The 20,806-nt window shown below is 43.9% G+C and overlaps 3 protein-coding genes across 15 annotated transcripts in view; 1 reads left to right on the forward strand and 2 right to left on the reverse strand.

Annotated features, from left to right (window-relative positions):
- Window positions 1-11,208, reverse strand: part of SSB (small RNA binding exonuclease protection factor La) — a 35,022-nt gene extending 23,814 nt beyond the window's left edge. The window contains exon 1 of the mRNA XM_075512619.1: window positions 11,099-11,208. The gene's annotated coding sequence lies outside the window, so the exon portion shown is untranslated. The remainder of the gene's footprint in view (window positions 1-11,098) is intronic.
- On the reverse strand, window positions 386-18,534 carry PHOSPHO2 (phosphatase, orphan 2). Of its 10 annotated transcripts, XM_075512622.1 has the most exons (4): window positions 11,099-11,208; window positions 6,261-6,813; window positions 2,925-3,113; window positions 386-1,975 (listed from the first exon to the last, which is right to left on the reverse strand). In XM_075512622.1, the coding sequence occupies exon 4, from the start codon at window positions 1,453-1,455 to the stop codon at window positions 730-732; it is 726 nt and encodes a 241-aa protein (XP_075368737.1). In that variant the 5' UTR covers window positions 1,456-1,975; window positions 2,925-3,113; window positions 6,261-6,813; window positions 11,099-11,208; the 3' UTR covers window positions 386-729. The 10 variants fall into 10 exon arrangements, with proteins under 10 accessions (XP_075368737.1, XP_075368741.1, XP_075368744.1 ...); XM_075512626.1 differs by lacking the exons at window positions 6,261-6,813; window positions 11,099-11,208 and adding an exon at window positions 18,512-18,534; XM_075512629.1 differs by lacking the exons at window positions 6,261-6,813; window positions 11,099-11,208 and adding an exon at window positions 11,528-11,667 and having other exon boundaries at window positions 2,925-3,049.
- Window positions 2,575-20,151, forward strand: CFAP210 (cilia and flagella associated protein 210). Of its 4 annotated transcripts, XR_012777237.1 has the most exons (10): window positions 2,575-2,715; window positions 3,802-4,028; window positions 4,321-4,494; window positions 4,589-4,782; window positions 5,774-5,930; window positions 6,926-7,065; window positions 7,905-8,097; window positions 8,422-8,559; window positions 15,525-15,631; window positions 19,744-20,151. XR_012777237.1 is itself a non-coding variant. In XM_075512615.1 (9 exons), exons 1-9 carry the CDS (start codon window positions 2,652-2,654, stop codon window positions 15,573-15,575), a joined length of 1,338 nt encoding a protein of 445 aa, XP_075368730.1. In that variant the 5' UTR covers window positions 2,575-2,651; the 3' UTR covers window positions 15,576-15,787. The 4 variants fall into 4 exon arrangements, 3 of the variants coding, with proteins under 3 accessions (XP_075368730.1, XP_075368727.1, XP_075368728.1); XM_075512615.1 differs by lacking the exon at window positions 19,744-20,151 and having other exon boundaries at window positions 15,525-15,787; XM_075512612.1 differs by lacking the exons at window positions 15,525-15,631; window positions 19,744-20,151 and adding an exon at window positions 9,105-9,724 and having other exon boundaries at window positions 8,422-8,586.
- The last annotated feature ends 655 nt before the right edge of the window (window positions 20,152-20,806 follow it).

The following is a 20,806-nucleotide window of genomic DNA, read 5'->3' on the forward strand; positions in this document are numbered from 1 at the left end:
GTCTGACTGCAAAATAGATGAAGGTGTTACCTAAAGACTGACACCTACACTTGTGTTCACTCTCTCCAGGCCCTTACAAGAACAGGTGCCTGATGACACACAGGCCAGCAGAATACATTACACAACTCAGGTGTGTTGCTTTTGTCAGTGACAGTAACTTTTATTGTCTTTACAATACAAGATAATACAAACTATTAAAAAGTAATTTTGTTGGGTAAAATATTTAGTATATTGAAAATATAAATGCATCTTCAGATCAAACAAGATTACAAGCATACCAAATAATTTACAAAATTAAACATTTATCCTGATCAAAGAAATATAAAGGCCAACAGTTCCAGAACCATGCTCCTAGCACCTTATGTTTTGTAAGTAAAGAATTTCATTCTTTTGTGTGTTAATCCTACTCCCTCCCCTAAGCGCATGGAACAGAAAAGGTCAGTTATGTAGTCAGTAAAGGCTTAGGGGGAGGGGGGAAGACTAAAAATAATGGCAATTCCTCTTGCAACCCCACTTTTGTTAGGATGTGTACTATGTGTACTAGAAAGCCATTTTAACTTCACTTTCCCACTATTGCCAAGATTGAACATAAACAGTTTTATATTGTGTTTAAAAAACATAAATTCAGATGACAGCCCAATTTTACAATTTTGTGCTTTTATACACATGCAGTTTTTCTCTCCCAGGAAGATAAAATATAACTATGTTAGTTTCCTTTTATCATTTGAATTATTCCTTTACAAGCACTTTCAGATAAGACATAATTTCAGTAGCAGATGACCATACCAGAACAGAACACTCTACAGGACTGAGATCTTGGGCCAGCTGAGAAATCTTTTTCTCCAAGGTATAGCCCTGTCTGGGCATAGCAATATCATCCTTCTTCAAAAACATTACTGGACACAAGTCATTCCCGCCATCACCTATATATACAATTTGTGTATAACTCACTCCTCGCTCCAACTGTTTATCTAGAAATTCTTTTAGAACTTTCTTTTTGCAAAGGTTTTTAGGGCACTTTGCACAATGGTGAGCATGGAAGTTCTGTACAGTAAGATAGCCAGTACTGCTGAATGCTGCAGGGTTTGTAAACACTTCATCAAACACCTTATGGAAGTCAGCAGCTTTCAAAATCCAGTCAATAAATACTGCATTAGAATCTGAAATAATTATGCAGTCAAACAACTCTTTGTTCTCACCAATAAAACCCAGAAGATCTACCATTCCCACAGTGAAAGGAATTGTTGTCATAGTTCTTTTCATCTCATCTTCTTTGACGCCATTGTCTCCCAAGTAGACAAAGACTCTGTCCATATATTCTGTCCAGTGTCCTGGTCGGTAGGAGTTTCTTAATCCATTAGGAAGTTTTTTCTCAGGAGCACATTTCACAATCCAAGTATCACTATTTTCATCTACGATTGTATGGTCAAAATCAAAAACCAACAGAAATTTCATAGCTGTCAGAAAATAGTTTCCAAAACAAAAAAAGAGAATTATTTATATAAACAAAAGTACTGAATTCCTACCCTGATCTTGTGCTCAGAAGAGAAAAATTCTGCAAGAAAACGAAGCATTAGAACAAATATCTAAGCAAAGTAAACTATTTATGGCCACTACAGCTATGGGAACTTGTGCTGAAGCTAAAAAAGCAGTCTGTAAAGGTCAAAGTTCTAGTTCCATATCAAACCTCTGTTTAAAATAGACAACATGAAAGTATCTAAACTCATGCTGCATAGTTACTAATACTTGCTAACACAGAGTCAATCTTCCAGTACTCATGCACCATCAGTTTGACCAACGGTTCCAAATTTCTCCATCATCACTTGCCAGCGCAACCAAACTGGCACTCTCCTGGCAGAACACCTTAAGAGATATTTCGAAAGGAAACTACTACTGAATAGATGGAGCCAGTCTTTTTAACAAGGACACACGAAATCAAAGCAGCCAACGAAAAGAAATATTGCCCTTTGTGGATCTGAAACAAAACAAAACAAAGAAATCGGCCTGCTTGTTGTAGTCCGGCAACTTCAGTACCTGCAGCCCACCCCTGGGCTGCGGAAATCCCTGGGAGCAGGAGACGTCTCACCCGGGACTCACAGCCGCTCCCTCCCAGGCAAGTTCTCTCACACCCGTAACACGAGCACCGCCCCTTCCTCAGCCCCAGGCGTCCCTCAGGCCAGCTCCCCAGCGCCCGCAGCCAGCAGGCCGCGCAGCCACATACGCAGCCCCCTCCCAAGGCAGCACGGTGGCTGCTGCCGCCGCCCGCCCGGGGCGCAACGACCGGGCCGAGGGGGAAAGCAGAGCAGCCACCCCGGCGGGGGCACCGGGGACGTCCGAGGAACTGGCAGAAGCGAGGGGGAAGCCGGGCGGCAGCACCGCACGGGGGTCTCGGCAGCGGACCGAAAGCCCGTGAGGGAAAGGGGCAGAGCCGGCGGGGCGGGGCGGGGCGGGGCCGGGCCGCTACCGCCCGCGGGGCGCGCACGTCTCGCCCAGGGCCGCACTGCCCCCGACCCACCTCCGCGCCCGCCGCTTCCGGCTCCCTCCGCGCGAGTCCCGCTCGCCATGTGCCTCCAGTCCACGTCATCACGTGACTCCCCGCCGCCGGGTCGCCTGGCAACGGCGCGCGTACACAGGCGGCGCGGCTCGGGGCCATGGCGGCGGCGGGGCCCGGGCTCCCCAGCGGGAGTCGGCAGCGGCGGCAGCAGCAGCTGGCCCGTGAGTGGGGCTGCCCCCCGCGGGCACCGGGATCCGGCGGGAGGGTAGTGCCGAGCCCGTAGCTGCACCGGCTGCACACGGCTCCGGGAGGCTGCAGGGGTGTTCCTTGTCCCCGTGTCCAGGGCGACTCTTCCCCAAACCTCCCCCGTGCTCTCCCAGCTGCAGACAGCAAGACAGGCTGTTTCTAGAATTACCTAGAAAGAACTAACCTGAAACCAGTGGAGGTACAGTATGATCCAACAGCTGGAAGTTAGAGAACTGGGTGCCTGGCAGTTCCCTATCCGTAGGGAGCAGCGTGTCAGTGTACGTGTACTTTTGGCAAGGCTACCTTCACCTTGGACAGAGGGAGAAGATCAGGTCTGGTCCCCACCATAAGACAAAGAGATTAGCAACTGCATCTGAAAAACAGACTTTGACATAAGCAGCGCCGTAAGAGAAAGGAGAATTTCTAAGAGGACACCCCTCTGTACAGAGTGCCATTTCCTGTGAAAATACTCAAAGTTTGAAGGGCATTTCACAAAACCTAGTGATCACCCAGAAAAGCTGTATTTATGCATGCACATGTGTATGCAAGTCTAATACAAGAAAGAAATGCTCATCTTTCCAAGAAATCAAGAAACTGTTCTACAAGCCAGATCTATTTTAGTAAATACAATGAGTGCGCAGGACAAGGGTGGTAAGGCACAGCCTGTGCCCAAACTGCTGCCTCATCCAGCCAGAAAAATGGCTTCACCAATATTCTCCCTTTCCTTCTGGGAATACTCCCTGGTCCCTGCTGTTCTCAGAGTCATGCCCGAGTACTGCCTGGAAAGTGTTAGCTACCACCAGCCAAACCTGTACATAACCACAAATGGGGAAGGGGACATGCAGTTAAGTCATTCAGCCACAGCCCAAGTACATACACCGACCATAGTTAGACTCCAGACACAGATACTCTGTCTTAGCTCTGGCGTACTGGGATGGGGAGAGTACCTGTTAGGATAACTTAGTGTCATTACTATGCAGGAACCCAAATCCTGATACAGGTTTGAATACAGGATTTTCTGATACCAAGTAACTTCAGTATCCTTTCTTCCCTCTGCACAGTGTCACATCATTTGGAAGAAAATAATGCTCTAGATGGATATTTTCTTCCAAATGAAGTGGATCTTCATCAGGTAATTGTATTGCCAAAAGCAGAATGGGAAAGGATACAGGACAATCTCGGCAGCACAACTAGAGAAGCAGCACGCATCCTCGCTGAGAAGAAAGAACAGGAAGAAATGCACTTACGCTCCAAAGCAGCTGTAAAAGACTGGCCCAATACCATTATGGTAAGTACAAGATACCTTTGTAAACAAAGGGATTCATTTTCATATGTGCAAAACCACTCATGGTAACATTTCCAGCTGTAGTCCCTTTGTTTAACATTTGCTTTTAAATATGTATTTTAACTAAACTCAATTTAAATACATTTAACATCCAACATCAACGTTTAATTTTTTAATTAAAGCTAAAATGCAAAATTAAAAAAACCCAAACATTGAGTACATGACCTTCAGAATGGTTTATACATTTTTAATCCATGTGCTTTAAATGTGATTTCTAATTTTATCTGCACTGTAGAGCCTGGCACAACAGAAACTTAAAGCCAAACAATTACGTGAAGAAAGGGAAGAGGAAGAAAGAAAGTTACTTGATTTGGAAGAAGAACAGTTCCAAGCAGCAAAACGGAAGGAGGCTATTGATCATGCAAAAACCTACCTATACTATCAGAATGAAAGAGTGAAGGGGTTGCATGTTTGTTGACAACTTATAATTTTTAAATTCAAATTGTACTGAATTTCTTTAAGCACTTCTGAACATGCAAATTACTTTACATGTTCTCTTGCAGAGTGCACTTCTACTCACTGAGGTCCTAAAAGAAAGAGATGCTCAAGTTGAATTCAAAAAGTTGAAGTCAGATGTTAACAAAAAGAAGGATGAAGAAAAAGAACATGAACGTGAGGAAGCTATTCTCAGAGAGCAAGAAAAGGCACATCAGCATTATATGAATCAACAGGCACTACGCAGAGATCAGTTGGAACAGTAAGTGATAATTAATCAAAAGTAACCCTACTTTATTATTTACTTAAACTCTCTTCTCACAAATACATTCTATAAGTTTTTTATAGAAACTTACTAATAATTTGATTCACAAATGCAACACTTTAAAAGAAAAATCCAGAGAGCCACAAAAGACCTTGCACAAAAGGGAAAAGCTGTGATATGCAGTGTCTTTTATTTGCCAACAGTCTGCATGTAAAATCACCTCTGGTAGGCATCAATAGGTTTTAGTCAAATCGCTATTCAAAAGTTGTTACTGAAAGTGTATTTTAACTCAGTTTTGGTCCCAGAAAAGGAAAAGGTTAAACCAGATTCTCCATTTGCCCATAACTAGATTCCAGAGAATGGATCAAGAGAACACATCACTGCCACCTCCATTCTTTCGCTCAGCTCTTACAGAAACATTATGGAGGGGTCCCCAGTGATATTTATAGGACTGGCCCTGATGGTCTGATAGAAGGAATCAAATTCCCTGGCCCTGATGGTCTGATAGAAGGAATCAAATTCCCTGAGGCAGAGGAAGGGTTCAAAGTCTGATCTCACATATTCCAGGTCCAACACATAAATTCTTGCAGAACTTAGTATAGAACATTACCAGTTTAAGCTGTTGCCTGCATGCCCAGAAGGAGAAACATAGATACAGTGGGACTTACTGGGGAAATCTTGTTCACTGAGGATGCTGCAGAGATAGGCCAGAACGTTATGAATGCAGTGGTGCTAACGGGTCATCCAGATAAAACTTGTTACCGCTAGACTGCAGTCTGTCAGCATACCATAGCTAATTTCTGTTCAGAGGATTGAGGGCTACCGTTACAAACAATGATGCTGGTTTTCACCTCTGATATTCTACCCACCTTCAATTCAAAGTATCACATCCTTCAGTGCAAGGTACCTATGGTTATGCAGAATCCCTATCTGTTTATTACTTCATGCAGTCCCTAGCCCATTTATTCAACTCCTTTTCCTGATTCAGAATACAGGAGCACAAGCATCAGGCAGATCTGGCCAAGCTAGAAGACAAAAAAGAAGGAGAACAAATACAGAGATTGAACCAGTTGTACCAATTGGAAATTCAGAGAAGAATGGAAAAGGAACAGAAGGAAAAAGTTGAACGCCAGAGGCTGTATCACGTAAGTAACAGGAAAGCAAAGAGTTCAAAATGTTTGTTTCACCTTGGCTGTCTGGAGTGAAACAACAGCATTCATGTATCTAAATGGGTCTACTGGCAACAGGAGGTTTGCTGACAGCCTCAGTAGCATTGGATCATACACCTACCCTGCCAGTTGCAGGGCATGTCATTCCTCTGTGCTTTTGAGAAAGGCCTTTTGGAGGCAGGTCCCTTCTCTTGTCTGAAGGGACATTGGCACCTGATGCTTTGACTGGTCTATGATATAAAAGTCTGCTATAGACATCAAGGAATATTCCCCATTCTCAAGTCAAGGAATTTAAGTTCCACATACCTGCTGGTTTAAGCCCACTTTTCTTTGTTAGGAGGAGGGAATAACCTGAGTCTGAACGTAACTGTATTTCCCTTTATGATTGGGGAGGTTTAGAAATTTAGACAAGACGTGCTACCTTCACCTTTAAAGGCATCTTGCTAAATGCAAACTAGAAATGCCTCAGAACAGTTCTGGCCAGCATACAAAAGACAGTTGGTTTTTTTACATAAAATTAAAGAAAACTCTTCTTCAGCTATGATTTGGATTAAGCTCTCAGACTGGGATCGTTTTGGATGAGGTGGGCCAGGAGCAGCACGGTCCGTGTATGTGTTGGTGGGGGTTGCAACAGTCTCATTCCTCTCAACGTCCTGCTCTCCCACATGTGTGAATGGGAGCAAGGGATAATGCTCACTGCATTGCATAGCAATTTGTTTGTGTAATGGGCTGGAGAAGCAGCTGTTCGATGCTCAATTCCCCTACTCCTTCCTCATATGTACTATCTCCTCTTCATGCATGTTTGAACAGGGAGGCAGAAGTAAGTGGAAGTACTGAGAACCCCTTTCCTCTCTTCTCTCTTTGAAAGAAACACAAAGAGAGAGAATAGGGAGTGATTCTTTTAAGTTGCTACCCCAGGCCCAGATTTTTTAAACTTCATTGGTTTTATCAAGACCATTTTGCCCATGCAGGAGCACGTAACTGACCAGAAAATGATCAAAGCAGTAGAGGAACAAAAACAAATGGAAGAAGATGATCGGATTAAAGCTCATTTTAAAGCAAAGGAAACTATTGCCAAGCTGATAAAAGAGAAAGAAGCTGAAATGCGTAGGTAGGTACAAAGCTAGAGTATGAATTGTAAATAAACTAAAAACTATACTGTAGTCACATTCAAATCTTTCAGACTGATGATGTAACACAAACCACAGTTATTCTAAAAATTAAATTCTACTGACAGGGAGAGTAGGGAATTCAGGGGAAAAAGGAAATTCTTTCACAGGTTCCCTAGTAATAGGTGTGTGTGGGAGTGATCTCTCCATTCTTCAAAGTACAAGGACTTACGGAAGTGCAAAGCTCTACACCAGTGTGTTGGGAACAGTGATTTTCCATATGGCCTGCCAAGCCTCCACCTTCTCAACAATTAAAGACAATTAAAATCCTTGATTAAAGTATTTCTGGGCATAAGCTATATTTGCCTGAGTCAGATCAAGAAAAATAATTTGACTTCTTAACTAGGCACCTATATTAATTACATTGGGTTATTATTAAGGGAAGATGGTTTACCAATTTAGCAGTGAGGGTACAGCATGAAGACACCATTGAGTCAATGTAAGAGCTCCCTTCTCTTCCTACTTCTGGCCAATACTCCCAACATTTTTCTCCTGATGGGAAGATGCTAGGCAGACTCCTCCCCGAGTGATCCAGCTCATTATTGCAACAGAAAGCTAGTGTTACAAGAATACAGGGAACATTTATTTGCTAAATCAGATAATTTAAAAAAAATAAAACAGGAGGAACACAAGGAGATCAAGGAGTTCGGTGGGTGGGCTGGCCTGTGTGGCAAGAGGAGAGAAGACTAGAAGCAGGATTGCTGAGTTTGGTAGCAGTAATGCTTCAGGTAGAGCCAGGTGTATACCCTGGTATGTTATGGTAGCTCATGTTCTTCTGCAGACTAACACAGGAACATCAGGACAAAATCGTTAGCCAATTAGCTGTACAAATGAATGAGGCATTAAAGATGGAAGATGATCGTCTCGCTAGAGACACTGCAAAAAAAGAAGCTGAAGAGGAAAAAAAACGCAAAGAGAAAGAAGCAAAAGCAAAGGCAGCCATTGAATCTATTGCTGAACATAGAGCCACTGTGGTAAGAGACCTAGCCTGTTCTTATTCCTGCTTACTCCAACCGAGGAGCCTGGCCCAGGTCACAGCTGGAGGCTCTGGTGCCGTGCATCAACATGCTTCGTCAGGTCTGCTGACATCTTTCCTGGGGTCTTCTCTCCCTCTCTCACTTCTGTATTGGGTGCACACCTGCCAGGGCTGCTGAAAACCCTGGGCTTGGACACTGGCCAGCCACAATGACCGTGCTTATCAGAGCACTGATACAGGGCTGCTTCTGCTGAAAGACAGGACTTCCAGCTTAGCAGGCTATCTCCTTGGTTAACATTTTTGTGTATTTTGTAAAATACAGATGAAGATGAAAGTGGAAAAGGAGAGAGAAGAAAAAGCAGAGGGTAAAAAAGAACTTCATGCATTAATGGAAAAGAACCGCATCTACCTGGAAATGGAAAAAGCCAAGAAACAAAGACAACGTGATGCAAACATGGAAGTACAGAAAATTCAGATCCAGCAAATGGTAAATAGAAGAGCTGTACCCTGTCAGCCCCTTCAGAAACAAGTACGCATCTAAACCACCAGCACTAGCTCCCACCTGAGAGGAAGAGAGAGAGAGGAAGCTTGTTGTGTTTTGTTTGGGGTTTTTTGTTTGTTGTTTTTGCTTTTTTAAGCCATGTATGCTCTGCATATGCTGGTGTTGGGGACCAGCCTCCTCTCAGAGCAGTGGTACAAGTCAAGGCTGGTTTACAATGACAGATCATATCCTGTCCTGTGCCATTATGTACTACTGCTGCCCTCTGGTATCTTCTGGGCAGGTCACCAAAGAGCAGCAGCCGATGCTGATGTTCACTCAGCTATTCAATGTACCCTTTTTGGGGGGGGGTATGGCAGGGGAGAGAAGTGGGGGGGGATGATATTTGCCAAGTATCAACTAACATCACCACAGATCTCCCGTGAGCTTTTACCTTCTCTAAGTTTTAAGGGATAGTTATGTTGTGAAAGAAATGCTAAGCTTTTTTATTCCCTTTTCTTCATTAGGCTGAAAAGCAGGCAAAAAAACAGCAGGAAAAGCAAGCAGATTTGGACTATGATGCTCAGAGAGAGGTTATTGCACTTTGTAAGGAGCATGAATTTCAGAGTTATGCCAAGCAAGTAATTGAATCAGAGTCCAAAACTACACATCATCTTTATCCCCTTCTCAAAGCATCCAAAGATGGAAGAGGACTTGGACACAGGCCATTTTCCAGAGGAAGAGAAGGAATAAAAACTAGTTTTCAAGCACAGGATGGTGCTGGGACCCAGTTACCTTGTTGTAGCTGTACTACTGCTCATGAAGTTAAAAATATGAAATAATATTGAGACTATCCAGCAAGGAAAGGCAGAAGAAGTTTTCATGTGGTCAAAAAAATATCTTTTGAACCTTATGGGCAGAGTTAAATTGTAAATTATCTACATCGAATATGTGCTATGAATCTGGAAGTCCAAAAAAAAAAAAAAGTCAGAGAACTGGTTATATTCTCAAAAATCCCCAGTTTGTATTTCATGAAAGTTAGTTTATTAAACTTGAGACAGAAATGCATGATATATAATTGACCAATGTAACCCATTCCAGCCAAAAGCTCACTATTACTGTTATATTTTTATTATTCATTACTCTAAAAATTCACTGTCCCAGGTTTTTCAGGCCTAGGATATGAACTCCCAGTGTGAAAGGTCACATTTTTCACTAGCCCACTTCCAGCTAAGTATTCCCCATAACAGAAAAAACCAAGACAACTGTACAGAATCTGCAGGGAAAGAAAAACCAACCTAATACATGTGAAAGTTAGAACAGTTACAGTACTGCAGTTTTTGTAACATTTTGCAACTACCTCTGTAAAACACACTACACTTAGTTATAATTACAAAAATACAAATGTGATCTGATCACAGCTCTTAAAAGGTCACCTAGGAGGCAAATAGGTCCCAATACAGCTGTAAATAGCCACTACAAAAACAGTGTGGCAACAAAAGAACAACATGGTTGGACTGTTCTTTCAAAAAGACTAACAATGATTCAATCTGCGGTAAATAGATCCAGATCTGAAATTGTTTCTCAGATTCCTCAACTGACTTACTCTCCGACACCAAAGTCACACACACATCTCGCTCCTTAAGCTTAATTTCTTTGCTGAAATTTTACCATCACGTTCCTGCCTTGGACAGAGTTAGGGTTTCCTATAATGACTTCCTCCACAAGTATCCTGGGGTCTAAACAGATTATCCCCCTATTCTGGGGTCCACTGAAAACAAAGTCCCAAGAAACTTGAAGCTTTGCTTTGTTGCACACAACCTTCTGTTCCAGCCCCCCAGCTGCTAGTCTCTGTTGGCCAAACTGGAAAATGACGCAAGTTCTAAAAAAAAAAAAAATTAGGAGAGTTTTATACAAAGGATGCTTGACAATATTTTAGTTTGGAAAATGGGTCTTTTGTGTGCCATCAAGTTTCTAAGCCTGACTTCCGATAGCAACAGGCTTTGAAGAACGCAGAGGACTTTGAGCAAGATGGGAGGCTATGCTGGAGGCGAGGTCCCTCCTGCAGGCTGAGGGCCAAGCACATCTGGTTTTACCTCCCCCACAGTGTAAAACAGCTAGATGTAAGACGGATGTGCTCCTTCATGAGTGCAGCAGTCACCTCCTCGAGGAGTCTCTTCTCAGCAGGGCAAGGGAGGAACATCTGGAAGGAGAGGGAGGACCGACCTCCTCCCTCATCCAGCTCCCGGGACCGCCAAGGGCCTTCCTCCGGGAAAACAGCGCCCAGGGGCCACCTTTTGAGGTCTGGTAATGGATAAGGCGAGTTTCCAACAACCCCCGCTACAGGCAGGCCTAGCGGGATGCAGGCTACGTGTGAGACGCGGCAGCCCACAGGGCCAGGCCGAGCCAAAACGCCACACCACCGGCCGCGCGCAGAGAGGAGGCAAACCAGCGGGAAGAAAAGCCGCCAGGTCGGAGCGGGAAGACCGGAAAGGCAGAGCGGGGCGTTACAGCCTCTTACCGGGTACAGGCTCGCTACAGGGAAACGGTTATCTCACGAACCGGCTGCGGAGGAGGGCGGCTCCCGCACTCGTGCGGCCGGGCCGGGGCCTCCGCGGTGACCGCCGCTGCGACCGCCGCTGCTCGAGCCTGCTCTGCCGCCCGACTCGGACAGGGCCGGGGAAGGAAGAGGGCCGCCTCAGCCGCTGGGCCGGGCCGGGTCTCCCCGCCTGAGAGAGCGGGCGGTGCCCGCCGGCAGCTCCCTGGGGCGGGGCGCAGCGCTGTGCCGTACCGTACCGCTATAACGGCCGCGGCACACTGTCCGCCACGCCTGCCTTGTCCTTAGCGGCACCAGGTAACGCCAGTCTCCCCGTCAGGGCCGGCAGCGGGCGGGGCGGCTCGGGGCCGGGGCGCTCCCGCAGGCGCTGCTCGCGGCGGCCGCCTTTGTTACCTCTCTGGGAGCGGAAGAAAGAGCCCTGACTTCCTAGGACAGCGGGGCCGTCACCGTCGGTAAGGATCCTCTCTTTCTCTCGGCAGACTTTGCCGCTTCCCGGAGAAGCGGGCGCTGGGCTAGCCTGCGGCGGAGCAAGGCCGACGATGGACCGGACGCTGCCCGCCGGGTGGCAGAGCTGGACCGCCGGGCCGTGGCCCAGGAGCAGCTGGCGCAGTGAGTCCGGCGGGGGCCGCCCGGCGGCGGCGGGGCCTTCAGGAGTTGGGTGGGGAGTGGGGTTTGGGTTAAAAATCTTCCCGTGGCCAGCTCCGCGCTGTCAGGACCCGCCTGCACCGCGGTGGGGTGGCGCGCCGGGCACGCAGAGAGAAGGGGGTTATCTGGGGCTAACCCAGCTGAGGCGACCCCGCTCTGGTGGAGCGGGTCTCCGCCCTGGCCTGGGTGGGCCTCCCGCGGCGGGAGCAGCGCGCCCGCTGGGGTGCCGTGCCTGGGGCTGCACGACTCGCTTCTTTTAAACCATTGGTTCTGATCCTCCTTGCTTTGTGGTCAGGCTGAAAACCGGTCACCTCTCCTCGCCCTCCGTTTCCTCCGTGACTCTGTTCTCCCGCTTCAGAAACGTCTCTTGTTGCTAGTGGCTATACCTATCCTAATAAATTAAACAAGACGGTCTATATTCTGGCACTAAGAGCAAGTGGCTTGTCTCCCTAAGGCAAAACTCTTTATTATTGCTGCTTCCCCCAGCCCAGAGTCCTTCACACATCCAGCTAGCACAGGCTGACGACCATGGCCATGTCTTGCACAGTGCTGTGGCACTGCTTGGAAGACAGCTAGCTGGCAAAGGCCCAGCTTGTACAGGGAGTGGGCTAACAGTTAAACAGGCTAATCAAATTCAATTTAATATTCGAGTCCATATGCTGGTCATGTTCGCTTTTGCTAGTATAGGCTTAGCCAGCACCCTTGCACTAGGACTGGGCTTTGGCCAAAGGATTTGCAGCTACCTTTTAAAAAACATTATGCTATTTTTGATCTCTGACATTTCACTTTCACTTCAAAGTATCAGTTTTTTTACTGTTAAAGTACCTGTAGATGTGCAGAATCTGTATCCATTCATTACTTCATGCAGTCCCTAGCTCATTTATTCAACTCCTTTTCCCGATTCAGAATAAAGGAGCGCAAGCATCCGGCAAATCTGGCCAAGCTAGAAGACAAAAGAGAACAAATACAGAGATTGAACCAGTTGTACCAATTGGAAATTCAGAGAAGAATGGAAAAGGAACAGGAGTAAAAAGTTGAATGCCAGAGGCTGCATCATGTAAATAACAGGAAAGCAAAGAGTTCAAAATGTTTGTTTCACCTTGGCTGCCTGGAGTGAAACTGTTGCATTAGGCCCACAAATAAATGGGCCTACTGGCAAAAGGAGATTTGCTGACAGCTTCAGTAGCATTGGATCATAAGCCTACCTTGCCAGTTGCAGGCCCTGTCTTTCCTCTGTGCTTTTGAGAAAGGCCTCTTGGAAGTTGCCATGTGGCAGCTGAGCTTTGACTGGTCTATGATGGAAAAAATCTGCTATAGACAGCAAGGAGATTGTCCTTGACTTGAGAACTGAATTTAAGTTTCATGTACCTGCTCTCTTTTAAGCCCATTTTCCTTTGTTGGGAAGAGGGAATAGCCTGAGTCTGAACGTGACAATATCTTGGTAACTTGTCTTTCCCTTTTAAATTGGAGATGTTTAGAAAATTAGTCAAGACCTACTTACCACACCTGTTTCTCTCCCCGTGCCTGCTTGAGCAGGGAGACTGAAGTGGAGGTACTGTGATAATTCATTGGCATGTGAGAGAGTAAGAGGAGAGAATTCCCACTGAAACCCTACTTGCTTTTTCCCCTCCTATACTCCTCCTCACCTCAGTGATACAAATTTTACCCCATCTGCCCCCAACCTCATATATGCAATAAAAGCTATACTCATAACTGCCATTTCTGCGTGATTACAAAACGCCTTGTGCCTTACATTTTTATGGTTCTACAGACTCTTACTGTTTGAGCCCTTCAGAGTCTGTGCTGTGTGAATGATACTCAGCATGGGAGCAGTACAGTTGGAGCCAGAGGGGAAGTAGAGGAAAGAATATAACTTAAAGATACTGTGCGTGGGGCTGCAACCACATACTAATTTTACTTTTGTGGTAGTTTGTCGTAAGTAGGTCATGAGAATTCTCTTCCATCTCTGGGTTTCTATCTTCTATAGCTTCTCCACTGATACAACCAAAGAACTCTTATTATAAGCTAGGCCTGAAGTCTTTGCTAGATTTTTTTTTTTTCAGTTCATGTTTCCAAAATCTCATTCTACATAAAAATAAAACTACTTTTCCATTTAAACAGGAGTATGTAGCTGAACAAAAAATAATTAAAGCTGAAGAGAAATAAAAAGAAGACGAAGATGATGATCGGATTAAGGCTTATATTAAAGGAAAAGAAATGATGGCTGACAAGAGAAAAAGATGCAGAGACTAATAGGTGGGTCTAGGGCTACAGTTTTCCGTGTTAAGATTCAAACTTGCAATTTAATTTTGTGACAAATGTTACTCTGAATTTTTATATCAGCAAAATCAGAACATTGTGATGCAAGCAATTTTTCTGTAATTAAAACCTGAAAAAGAAGTAGAAAGGCCAGAAGAAATGCCTACCAGTTCCAGTAGTAATTGGTGCTGTTGGGGGTGGAAGTGGAATTGCTGGCTTTGTTAGGAGCAGTGCCTCAGGTAATCTGAGCAGATATCCTGGTATGTTATGGTAGCTCATGTTCTCCTGCAGGCTAATGCAGGAGCATAAGGACAAAGCTTTTGAACAACTAACTGCACAGGTAAGTGAGGCATGTAAGATTGAAGATGATCTTGCTAGAGGAGCTGCAGAGATAGAAGATGAATACCAAATAAAAAACAGAGAAAGAAGCAAAAAAAAAAAAAAGGCTGCCATTGAATTTATTGCTGAACACAGAGCCACTCTCAAAAAATTAGAGTTGGGAGGCTCTATAATTGTTGGTAATTTGGGCAAACATTTTTCAGACTCTGCACTGCTTACTCCAACCGAGGAGCCTGGCCCAGGTCACAGCTGGAGGCTCTGGTGCCGTGCATCAACATGCTTCATCAGGTCTGCTGACATCTTTCCTGGGGTCTTCTCTCCCTCTCTCACTTCTGTATTGGGTGCACACCTGCCAGGGCTGCTGAAAACCCTGGGTTTGGACACTGGCCAGCCACAATGACCGTGCTTATCAGAGCGCTGATACAGGGCTGCTTCTGCTGAAAGACAGGACTTCCAGCTTAGCAGGCTATCTCCTTGGTTAACATTTTTGTGTATTTTGTAAAATACAGATGAAGAGGAAAGTGGAAAAGGAGAGAAGAAAAAGCAGAGCATGAGGAGGATTGTAATCAGTGGATAACAGCAGATTGTATCTACTTGGAAATGGAAAAAGCCAAGAAACAAAGACAACATGATGCAAACATGGAGGTACAGAAAATTCAGATCCAGCAAATGGTAAATAGAAAGAATTCAAAAAGAAGTATGCATCTAAACCCATAGTACTAGATCTCCTGGGTGGGAGAGAAAGCAGCAGCTTGCTGTGGGTGTGATGTGTGCATTTTGTTTTTCACCTGTGTGCACCACAGGTGCTGATGTTGGGGACCAGCCTCATCTCAGAGCAGTGGAACAGAAGCCTCTTCCAGGCTGACTTGGCCCATGCTGGTTGGGGAGGATTACCTGGGAGGGCTGGTAATAAGAAAGCGATCAACAATGACAGATCATATCCTGTCCTGTGTCACTATGCCATTTTTTTCAACCGTGCCACTACTGCTCTCTTGTATCATCTGGGCAGGTCACCAAAGAGCAGCAGCTGATGCTGATGTTCACTCAGCTATTCAATGTACCCTTTTTGTGGGGGGTATGGCATGGGGGAGGGTGATATTTGCCAAGTATCAACTAAATATCAACTAACACCCCATTTCTTCATCAGGCTGAAAAGCAGGCAAAAAAGCAGCAGGAAGAGCAAGCAGATTTGGACTAGAATGCTCAGAGAGAAGCTACTTTGAGTAAGGATCGAGCATTTCAGCGATAAAGACAGTGAGTAACTGAATTGGTGCCATTACTGGATATAACTTTTATTCTCCTCTCCAAGCATCCAAGGAGGGAACAAGATGTGGGCTTCCTAACTAGGACAACTGCAAGAGTGCTAGAATGTATATGTATGCAGTATTTAAAAACAAAAAAAAAAAAAACAAAAAAAAAAACCAAAGCCCACCAAACCCACAAAACTGGGGGGAGGTGGGGAAGGATGGTTGATGTAACAACATCCATGATCCTCCTGCGAAATGTACGTGAGCCCCCAGCTTGCTCAGGGACTGAGCAAACACTTGGCGTTGTGCAGGAATGTTACAGCTTGTGTGCCCCTCAAAGCCCTGCCTGAGGGCAGGGCCAAGAACTCTCCTCAGAGCCAGCAGAGACTCAAGTATTGTCTTGGTTGGTCAGTCCTGCTGTGGTCTAGGCTGCTGCACTGTTTTTGGACAGCAGGCCATGGCTGGGTGGAACTGACTGACTCTCTGTATCCATGTCAGTTAGCATGGCCCATAAGGGGCTCATTTGTGGAGTGAGGAAGTTGCTGCTGAGAACTTGGCACCCATGATGCATGTGTTTCAGAGGTTTTGCCCAGAATAGCTCTAGCCTGGTGTCAGGGCTGAATGTCACTGCTTGGAGCACACCTTCCTGTCTAAGTTTCATCCAAAAGGGTCCAGTTTGTGATCACTGTGTTATGTGAACCAAAGCACAGTAAGTAGGAACAATCAAGAGACTTGTTTCAAAAACTCACTTCTGACCTAAACTAAAATGCTAATGTTGCTGCACTATCAACTAAAAGTCACATAGAGTTCTCGCTGATTATCTTGGAGTAATTGATTTGGAAATTACATATTTAAAAAAATAGACATGGCAATTAACTTGTGAAATTGTCTCTAAATATGTTTTTTCTTCATTCACTAATGAAAAATTTATTTCCCTTCTCTCTGAGCCAGTGCTCCTTTTACTACTTCAAGCTTTTTTCAGCAAGCAGAAAGAATGGAAACTTTTAATAAAGCCTTTTGATCACAGAAGCTGGAGCCTTGAGAAGAAGCACTGACTACAGCAGAAGTGGTGCTGAAAGCTGCAGAGCTTGATAACGCTCCAAATGCATCCCTAAGTGCATATTTGCATATGCTCACTACCATGCAATTTGTGAGTTAAATTGGTTTTAGTCTAGCTCCACAGCAGCAAGAAGCAAGGTGGATTGCAGCCTCATTTCCTACTCAGCACCAATAAACACCCTGTTCTGCAGATTATGTATGTTTGCATTTTAAGTCTACAGCCTGCTTCCATGGGGCTTACACCCCTCTGACTTTGAACATCTGCAGAAATATCAAACTCAAGTACCAGAAAACAACTCTTCCTTTCAGTACACCTAGAGTGAAGTAGGAATCCTGTGTAATTTTAAAGTACGTTGGCTAAATATGGATTTAGTTACCCAAATTCAGCATGAAAAAAATCCAGCATGAATCACGATGTCACTTTATTCCATTGACTTTGAGATACGCATGCTTTGTGTGGTTGCTTTAAATGACTAATCCTAGTTAATAATCCTTTATAAAACTAGGCAAAAAACCCCTCAAGTGTTTTAAGAACATGAAGAAATACTTGAGATTCTAAAATTTTCAGTGACAAAGCATTTTAGAAACATTTCATTGTCTTTCACAGTTGTTCTACATGAAAGACAAGAATGGAAAGCTGCTTGCAGGAATAATACAGAAGACTGAAATCAGTTTGATGTTTATGATATGTTGAAGAAAACAGCAAGAAAAGAGAACAGCTCCTTGTGCAAGTACAAGCAGATGAAAGCTACTGAACAGACTGAGATGAGAAACAAATGGAGAAAGCTGGGTTCATTCAGTCTGTCAATGAGGAGACTAAGGAGTGATCTAATTAACAGCCTACAGCTGCTTGAAGGGTAGTTACAAATACAGCAGAGCCAAACTCTTCTCAGCAGAGTCAGGTGATTGATAGAACAAATTGTGACATGGGACATCAGGCTGAGTAGTCAGGAAAACCTGCTTCACCAGGAGCATAATGCGATGACACCAGATCAGAATGGCCAGAGGTAGTGGAATCACCACCTGTGAAGGCTTTAAAGATGTCCTATGTAAGACCAGAGGTTGGTTTAGCTGACCCCCAGAGGTGCTTTTCAGCTACCATTTAAAGATGGCAACAAAATACAGGGAGATCAGCTGCAGCTGATAAGAAGGGAAATTGCTGACCTGGAAGAATCTGCTAATTGAGAGGTACCTCTAATCTAATGCTTAGTGTCACTACTTGTATTAGTTATTAGCTGAAGTTTTAATTAATAGCTAGCAAATCAGACTATGCTTTGAGAAATAATTTGACTAGTAAACTTTAATTACTGTTTTTGCTCAACAAAGCACCCTCTCAGATGATGTGCTGCTTCATGAGGTTGTAGCAGATCAGAAACATAATAGGTTTTGGCCTTATTAGAGGCCCAAGACTTCAGAAATGCAAGGCAACCCTCAGAGGGACTGAAACAGGACCTTAAATCAAACTGCATTTTTTCCAAACCTGTCACCTGACTCTGGAAGTAGAGCAGCAATGTAAGTTTGAACACGTGGGCCTCCAGGGTCTAACATGGTATTCTCCCAACAGTAACACAACTGGTACCTGTGTGGCTATGGTACTCATGGAAGACAGGACTGTTGTAATGGATCTAGTACAACTCCTACCTAGCAAATGGAAGAGAGAAGCTTTCTAAAATGCGTCATATCCTAAGGGAATTGGAATTAACTCACTGTGCAGCTCTTCACTGTTAGGCAGTGTTCCAGGTTGCAGTTATTAGTTCTGTTCAAGTTCTTTTAACATTACAGTCTTTGCTACTGCTCAGCTCTGAGGAAGCTTGAAGAGGATACCCACCTGGAAACAAACTACCCATGAACAGAAGAGTTGGCACCATGGGACTATTAAGGATGGACACTTTTACGTCCCAATACAGACTGACTGTATGCTCCTGAAAAAAGAAAAGAGAAAAATTTTTTTCAAAGCTCACTGGTTGTGTTAGGTCAAATAACTTGTTCTGTTTCAATAGCTAAATTCTTTCAGATGCCTGTTATTAACTTACGCCTTTCTGGTATCTCTGAATGGAAGAGTGCTGTAACTAGTCTGTGACCTTCCTCCTTGTTCTGGCAGTGCATCCTTGTCTCTCATGCTGAATCTTTCTTCTTGTTCTGGCAGTGCATCTCTGAGAGAAAGAAAATTCACTACTTATAAATAGCTCTCAAAAAAACCCCCTCATCTCTGAAGGCTAAGACTTCAGAGGGAGTTGAAGTGAAGGCCAGAGGTGTGACAGGACCATAGGAGAGGTCTTCTTTGGAATTATCTTAAATTAATTCCTTTCTATTTAAAATAAATGAAGTTGTGTTATAGGCTTTATTAAACTTGTAACGTGTGTAAATTCCCTTTACACTCCTGCACTGCCACCACTACAATCTAAGCTTCTTTTTGTTTTGGTGTATCATGGCCTTTGGCATCAAGAACTAGATACCTAAGTGGATACATAAATGATTCAAACCTGCCCTTTAATCTGTTAAACCAATCTCTAGAAAGCATAGTTGTTCATAGCTGGTTTACACTGTCTTGCATAAACCAGCACAGCACTTTCTTTTTCTGTGGGTTTCCTCATCTCCAATACATTATCCAGAGAAATGCACAATTCTGTTAGGTGCTGAAGGGCTTGAACATCAGAACTGCAGGTCCAAGAAAATTCAACATTACATCTCTGTTAACATAATAGTAATTGCCCTCCTCAAATGAGTAGCACCTGGTCTGACTCCTTTTCTACATAAAGGAAAAACAGGCAAAGGTTAGAAAGCAGCAACATGTACTGGAAGAAGCAAGCAAAAGTTACTGAGCAGACCAGAGACAGGATCAAAGGTATGAGACTACTAAGATCTGGGAAATACAAGTCCAGCAACTGGTACTGTGGCATAGTGGACAAGGGAGAAATTGGACTATCTTTGGTAAAGCTTAGTATTACAGTACTGCTATAGGACAAGGATTTCAGCATTAGTTTCAGTGCATATACAATTAATTGCACAGTAGTTACTAATTATACAGTAAGACTTAAACTCTGTTTCTTTCTTCTTCAGAAATACATCTGACAACTACAGAAGTATCTACTAAGGAATAAGAAGCTAGCCCCTGTCTCCTTACAAGTTGTATGTGCCTGCAACAGTGCCCAACAGCTGAAGCTAACTCGGGAGCATGTTACAAGGCATGTTATTTGCCAGAACTTAGCTCAAGAAACAAGTACCATAGTTAGAGCCATAGCTTGCAACTGTACCTCTAACTACTCTAGTTTTATTATGGAACAAAGCAGTAGATTCACCTTCTAGGAAGTCAAGAGGTAACAACCAAAAGGTACACTATCAATTCATCTGTACTGTACTCCTTGAGTATTGCTGGGCCTCCAGGCTTAATACAAACCTTATGTTTTGGCTTAAAATTTCTTACTGAGCAAATAAAATTGAGCTGTTTAAAAACATCTGCTTGTAACAGTAAGATCAATGTTGAGTGTACCTTTTATTTGTGACAATTTTCTACTTACTTTTACTTTGGGGAAGGCAATGGAAGATAGGAATACTATCTTGAGAAAGTTGTGGCACTGGCCAAGTCTTTAATCCTTTATGGGAAAGAGATGTCTGCAGCAAGACTGTGTGTGTATCTAGCACTCAAGTTTCTAAACTGGTGTAGGGAATGGGAAAAGCACTTTCCTGCTATCTCCTAATCACTCTACTGCCAGCACAGCCAGGTTGGGATACTGGTGTAGGTGACTTTTTGATCAAAACTTGTTCTTTCATTCAGTTCTAAACTGAGTGTAAGCTGTCCTACCACTACATTTAAATTCACATCATCAAACAGGTAGTTATTCTGTAGCTAGTGAAAACTATTCTGCTTCACACACACACAAGACACTTGTATTTGTGTAAGTACAAGATCAAAGTCTGCAACTAGCAAAGTTTGCAACTAGCAAAAAAATTAGTGATAAGATGCTACAGCAACTTCATTACATGGCTGCATTTTTATATATGTTACAATGTATAGATAGCAAATAGACTGTCATCTGTCATTCTGTAGTAGAAATTAATTCCATCTATAACAAGACTATAATCCAATTCAGCATGGAATAAAAACCTGACTATTCACATCTTC

Source organism: Mycteria americana, chromosome 9, assembly GCF_035582795.1.
Source record: "Mycteria americana isolate JAX WOST 10 ecotype Jacksonville Zoo and Gardens chromosome 9, USCA_MyAme_1.0, whole genome shotgun sequence".
In the NCBI taxonomy this organism is placed as follows: Eukaryota; Metazoa; Chordata; class Aves; order Ciconiiformes; family Ciconiidae; genus Mycteria; species Mycteria americana.

Coding starts and splice junctions, on each gene's coding strand:
- CFAP210 (XM_075512612.1), top strand. CDS start 2,652: ATGGCGGCGGCGGGGCCCGGGCTCCCCAGCGGGAGTCGGCAGCGGCGG. Junction 4,029..4,320: donor ACTGGCCCAATACCATTATG/GTAAGTACAAGA, acceptor TCTGCACTGTAG/AGCCTGGCACAACAGAAACT. Junction 7,066..7,904: donor AAAGAAGCTGAAATGCGTAG/GTAGGTACAAAG, acceptor GTTCTTCTGCAG/ACTAACACAGGAACATCAGG.
- PHOSPHO2 (XM_075512626.1), bottom strand. CDS start 1,455: ATGAAATTTCTGTTGGTTTTTGATTTTGACCATACAATCGTAGATGAA.